The sequence below is a fragment of the Theobroma cacao genome, chromosome 2, assembly GCF_000208745.1.
Source record: "Theobroma cacao cultivar B97-61/B2 chromosome 2, Criollo_cocoa_genome_V2, whole genome shotgun sequence".
In the NCBI taxonomy this organism is placed as follows: domain Eukaryota; kingdom Viridiplantae; phylum Streptophyta; class Magnoliopsida; order Malvales; family Malvaceae; genus Theobroma; species Theobroma cacao.
Genome location: NC_030851.1, coordinates 13,965,430 through 13,971,787, shown reverse-complemented (window position 1 = coordinate 13,971,787; position 6,358 = coordinate 13,965,430). Strand labels below are relative to the sequence as shown.

At 34.7% G+C, this 6,358-nt stretch overlaps 1 protein-coding gene across 1 annotated transcript; it reads right to left on the bottom strand.

Moving 5' to 3' along the window:
- Positions 1,581-4,020, bottom strand: LOC18608902 (exocyst complex component EXO70B1). The gene has a single exon (XM_007043814.2). It carries the CDS (start codon positions 3,863-3,865, stop codon positions 1,865-1,867), a length of 2,001 nt encoding a protein of 666 aa, XP_007043876.2. The 5' UTR covers positions 3,866-4,020; the 3' UTR covers positions 1,581-1,864.

Sequence of the window (6,358 nt, the reverse complement as noted above, 5' to 3'; positions counted from 1 at the left end):
GTCAACTACAATACTTCTAAAGTCGAATATGTTCTTCAAATTTCTCAAATTCGGCCTCCATAGTTGAGTATAACCTTCATCTACTTGATCTTTTTCCCGAGAACGTGTATTTTGCAAATTGAGCTGCTATAGTCAACTATGTCCGTGTAAAATTGACTTTTTGTCGCTTTTGACTTGTCAAGGTCGACTATATCTATTTAAAACTTGATTTTCTTGAGCTTTTTGGAATAGGGTTGACTATGGCTTCATAATCTTCAAGTTTTGCACTTTTTCAGTCTTTGGATCAACTCAAACTTCTCTAATATTGACTATTGACTTATGCATTAAGGTTTTCTTAACTTTTGGCCCTTCTCACCAACTATTTCTTCCTTGCCTTATTCCTATATTCGAATAACATTTCAAGGCGTATTTGCTCTTGCATTCTTAGCTGAATATGCATTATTTAAAAGCTTATACGGTGTTCTATAATGATGCATGGCGTTTCAAACATGTAACCTTAAGAGATTAAAAATGTATTTGAGATAATTTCAAATACTTGACATTAAGTTCAAGATAACATGTGATTTTTTTCAAATTCAAAACATGATGTAACTCAAGACTAACACCCAAGACAAAGCAGCAGACTGAAGTAAAAGCTCTCAAGGAAGGGTAAAAAACCTTAGGCGACAAACTAAAATAGAAGAGAAACAAAAAAAAAAAGGTGAGAGAACTAGAAAATAGCAAACCCCAAAAAACCCTAGGTGGCACATTGAAGCAAAAGCTCTACAGAAAAGTAAGAAACCCTAGGCAGTAGAGTAAAGAAAAAGAAAAACCAAAAGACAATAAAACAATGGAAGAATTGTTATAGAATAGCAAAGCAAAAAGAAAGAAGAAGAATGAAACCACAAAAACTAACGATGAGCAATTGAGCGATTCAGTCTGTTCGGTCCGTCATACTTAAGGATCAAATTGATCAAATATTTTTAAAAAATCGACTAAAATCAACCAAACATAAAAGAGGATCAAACCAACCGAACTACCTTATTGGTTTGATCAGCTAGCTTTTAGACTAACAAGACCAAAATTTTACCCTTTTTTTTTACAAATTATAATATTAAAATTTATAAACTTTATCCATAATTATAAAATATGAAAAGCAAATTAGTTTTGAAAATATATATTTTATATAAATTTAGAACTAATATCTATTAAATTTTATATATTAATATATATATAAATCTATATATAATATTAATTTGATCTTTTGGTCAATTCAGTCTAAAATTTTAAAACCGAGAATCAACCAAATAAACAAATTGGACAAATAGACCAAATGGATTAATTGGACCGAACCATTTTATTCAAATTGCATTCGGTTCAATTGGGTCATTGGTCCGATCAAATTTTGCTGAGCCCCAACAAAAACATTCTCAACAATTGAAAGGAAAACCCAAAAATACCCTTGAGATCTAAAAAATTGTCATTGACACGTGTCAATTCCAAGAAGCACATAATTTAAAGAAAATATCAAGAATACTGTTGACATCTCAAAAAATGACATAGAATCGTATCAACTTTCTGAAGGGTGTTTGTGGCTTAAAATCAATATACTTTAGATAAAATCGTAGGCATTTAGATAACAACTTTTCACTGTTACAAAATTTCATACTAGAGCAAATAATGCTCCAAATATAGTTGCAAAAGTTGTTGTAAAATTTCAAGCTTTATGTTCAGATTTTTCAAAAGTAGTTTACAGCAAATTCGTCGTGTATAAGAGACAACAACGAAATAGACATGAATTAAACGAACCCGCAGGGACCGGCCATGATCTTCTTCATCTTCCCAAGCAAATACATATATACTCGTTTTCAGTGACTTAAATTAATTATGTTCTCCTCCTCCCCATTGATGTCGAATTTCCATCAAATAGTTGATCAATCAACCCCTCAATGTCTTCTGGCTGATACTTTATGTATTTCTCTGCTTGTCTACCGTAATCAACATATGACTTGAATCTCCCCAGAAAGGACCTGTATGCTGGAATCACCACGGCCGATATCGAAACTATAAGCTCCGATTGAAGCTGCTCGTCGCTCACCACCCAAGTGCTCTGCGTTTTGTGGATTTCATCAAACAAAGTGTTGAAGTTCTTGAACCTTTCTTTCAATATAGTCTTTGACACTTTCCCATTCACTTGCAAACCCTCATGGTTTATGCACTGTAGAACCTTGCTCCATGTTTCTCTTTGATAGTTCTTATGGTACCGCCTTAGGTCCGTAGTTCGTTTCCGCGACCAAGAATCACCCATCATTTCATAGATCTCCGCGGACCCTTTGACCTTCTGCAAAATATACCTCCCATTATTCATCAAGAAAATGTAACGCAATGCTGGGTCCCTATACAGCTTCGATTTCATGTCAATGTTGGCATCTAACAAATCCATGACCATCATTAACTTTACTGAAAAGGGGGAGGCTCTGGGGCTCCCATCATCTTTGATGGCATTCTTGGACTCCTGCTCCTCAAATTTCTGCCTGGTAGATTCCTCCATCTTGTAGTGCTGTTGGAATACTTGCTCTAACGTGTCTTTGTACTCACAAGCGTATTTTAGATAATTCATTGTATAGCGAGTCAAGGGGTGAACTGCACCACTGGCCACAGGGATTCTCCCATTATCACTCTTGATTGAATTCTCAAGCTGACAGAAAATGCTCACCGCGGCTTCACCGACCCTGCATTGTGTCACAGATGTCTCGAATATCAAATCCGGGGCGGATGAGTCATCACCAAAATCCCGATTCAAATCATGCAATGTCTCATAAATATCTAAAAACTTGAATAGTTTCTCCGTAGAATATCGTTTGGTCAACACCACAGCATTTGCAAAATTAAGAAGCCTTACGGTCACGAATGTTGCGTGATCGCTGAACAATCTCTGAGCGATCAAAGGATGTTCTGAAAATACCGAATTGCAAAGCTTGCGTTCAGCGGAAAAGAAATTCGTGGAGCAATGCTTGACAATTTGAATCCAATTAGCGATCTCTCCTTCAAGTGATTCCCAATGCATCCTTTGAACATCGTCCACATTGATATTCTCGAACCCTTGCTTGTTCAACTCGACATCCAGTGCTTTTAGCCTCAGACCACTGTAAGAAATGCAACATTCCGCCTCGTACCCTGCAGAGATCATTGCGGTGGCTATTTGGTTCATGTTGGAGATTGATTCCGGTGAAAAAGATGGAAACTCGTCCTCTTTTTTGGAGTCGGATTCGGGTCGGATGCATCGATCCAACTCGTGATTGGAGTTGAAGAAAGATTGCTTGGGAGTCTGTGGAGTTTTTGGATCTCTATTTATGTTGCAGATTCGTTTAGAATTGTCCAGGAGAGCACAGAACTCGTATCCCAATAACAACATGGCTCGATGGTGAACAGAGCCTGCTTGATTAAAGCAAGAAGTTGCACTTGAATCAAACGGGAATTCATCAAGACTTTTTACGATCCTCGAAACGCGGCTTATAGCTTCAAAAAATGAGGGATCTTCCTCCTGGTTTTGGCCAAACTTTGCTGATGCTTCCCTCTGTTCATATCCTGCAATCCTGGTCTCGACCATCTTCAGCAATGGCTCGATAGAATTCGGAATTTCTGGGGCTTTGCATTTACCTCCATCGGAATCTAACTTTTCAATGAATTGATCAACCTCTTCCAGGATCTGATCATGCTTCAAATCGGGTTCCAAGGATAACTCAGCTGGATTTTGATTCTCATCACATTCCTTTGGCTCCGGACCGTCTAATTGAAAACTAACGGACTCTGATATACTATGGCTCCTTCTTTTGCCAATTCCAGAGAAGCTACCAGACTTTTCAGAGTTCAGGTTCTTCTCCATGGTAAGGTCTAATTAGCCAGGCCAACCAAAACAAACATTATTATTTTCTTTTTTTTATCTTTCTTGCTTTTGTGAAGAAAAGATAGGTTTAGCCGATTAAGAAATATCTTAACGGAAATAGCGGGAATTGATGCTCCGTGTTTTTTGTCATTTGTTTAATTTCTTTTAATTTTTACTTCTCTAAATTGTTTGGAGGGAATCGATAAGAGAGGGCATGTGCTGCTTTGTCTTAGTTATGGCCGTTGGTTTTTGGGAAGTTGTAGTTCACCGTTGACCGTTGACCTGGTGAGAAGTTGGGTGTGTGTGCTCTCCATGTCGTTTCCCCTCCTCCCACTGCGGAATAATGCATTTCCTCTACCAACCCGCTGGTTTTTCTGATGCACGTTGTTCATGTGGGTAGGGAAATGCGCGAGAATCTGAGGCCCGAGAAATAAATGATAGGAAGCAAAGATACTGATTATGGAGTAGATTTATCCATGGAAATTAATTAAAGTAAGAAGTTGTTGATATTGGTCTAACGTGAAAGTGGGATTGGGCTCATGGACATGAGAAGATACTATAACTAGTAGAGGTCGAATAAAAAATATTTGGTATTTGTATTACCACATTATTTGCTTCCAAGTTTCTTGCAATGTCCAAACTCATCGAGATCACAAAAATCACAATGATAGGAAGGTTTTTTGCGATTGGAAATGTTTGAAGAGGCAACGAGTTAAAAGTATTCCTTATAACTTGATCATAAATGGCATCTAGTAATACATCATGACCATCCAAATATCAAATATCAATTTGACAATTGATTTATATTCGTAGATCATAAACGGTATCTAGTAATACATCATAACCACCCAAATATTAGAAAATCAATTAAAAAATTTGACAAAGCCCTTCAATGATAAGCCTCTCAGTACAATATGATCTTTCCATCAAATATCTTGAATATGTCATAAAGCATGGCTCAGTGTCTACTAATAACATTTCATATTAGTTCTCATAATTCATGACTAACCTTATGAATTAAGGAAACTAACTTCCCTCAAATTCATCATACTTTGATCAAAAATTTTATACAAGTTAATCAAGAATTGAGAACAAGTGAGATACATCCCCTCATATCACTTAGGGTGATGAATCCTTTCTTGACTACTCATTCACCTTCGCATATTTCATGGCCTGCCTAAAAACACCTTATTTAGATATCTGGTCGCCTCCAAACCCATAGAGGTGAAATCAAAGTATGTCATTCCCCATACAAGATGATTGGTGTCTTAAGTCCAAAGACTAGTTGCACGACTATCATATGAGAATATTTTTCATAGACACTTGAGTGAATTACCAAATAGAGTTCTCATAGTGGGTCATATTCAGTAAACTTGTTCTTTAACAAGCACCTACATGTTATCCTCAAGTATCCAATATACTTCAATCTATGAGATCGATTGCTTACTTCCTATGTAAGGAGGCTTAACATGTACTAGTCTTTGAATATTATCAATGCCCTGCCTTGACAATACAATGACTAGGAACAATTTTAGGAACATGGCTTTGATGCATAGTGATCTCATAATTGTAACAACTTTACAATTCTCTTGTAAGGCCTTTATGTTCCATGGGCTTCATCCAATTAGTACTTAATAACTCCATATTATTGCACTAACATGAAGAAAAACTTCTCTCACATATAGTTATGCGATAAGTATGCATTAAATGACAATCTATATCCTATGACCAATCTAATTGGCTCAATGGCATATACCAACAATTTCTAGTGTCAAGAGTCGTGCAAAGAGCACAGTTTCAAAGTGGATAATTGTCACCAACCAAAAGGTTAGGGAACAAGAATAGAGCTAGGACTATCCAAGCAATGAAGAAAACATGGAAAAGAATAATCATAATTTGATTTGGTTGCAGTAAGAGTTGTAAAGATAAGATTTGCAGAAGAACTAGTAGATGACGAATCTTTGCGCAGTGGAAAAAACACAAGTCTTAGGTTATGTTTGGTTTGCGGAATACGTTGAAATAGAATAGAATAGTTATTTTGTAGAAATAGAATAAGATGAAAATAGAATAAAATAGTTTTTGCGTAGTTAGGTATGATAAATGGAATAGGTTAAGAATAATTATTATGACTTATTACAGTGTTTAGTTTGGAATAAGAAATGAATAAAGTATAAAAAGATAAAAATACCATTTGTTATATACATATGATTATTTATTTTTTATATTATTTTTAAATATTACATTTTTATAATTTATATAAAAAATTCATAATTTATAATTTAAATATTAATATTTTAATTATAATTTAGTAATTAATATTTTAAAATATTAATAATTAATTTATAATTTAAATGTTATTATGATTATTTACTTTTATTTTATTTTATTTTTTAAATATCAATCATTTATAATTAATTTAAAATACTAATAATTAATCATTTAAATATTAATATTTTATTTATAATTGAAATGATATTATGATTAAAATATTAA

What these genes read in the sequence shown, in the direction of transcription:
- LOC18608902 (XM_007043814.2), bottom strand. Translation starts at nt 3,865, where the DNA reads ATGGAGAAGAACCTGAACTCTGAAAAGTCTGGTAGCTTCTCTGGAATT.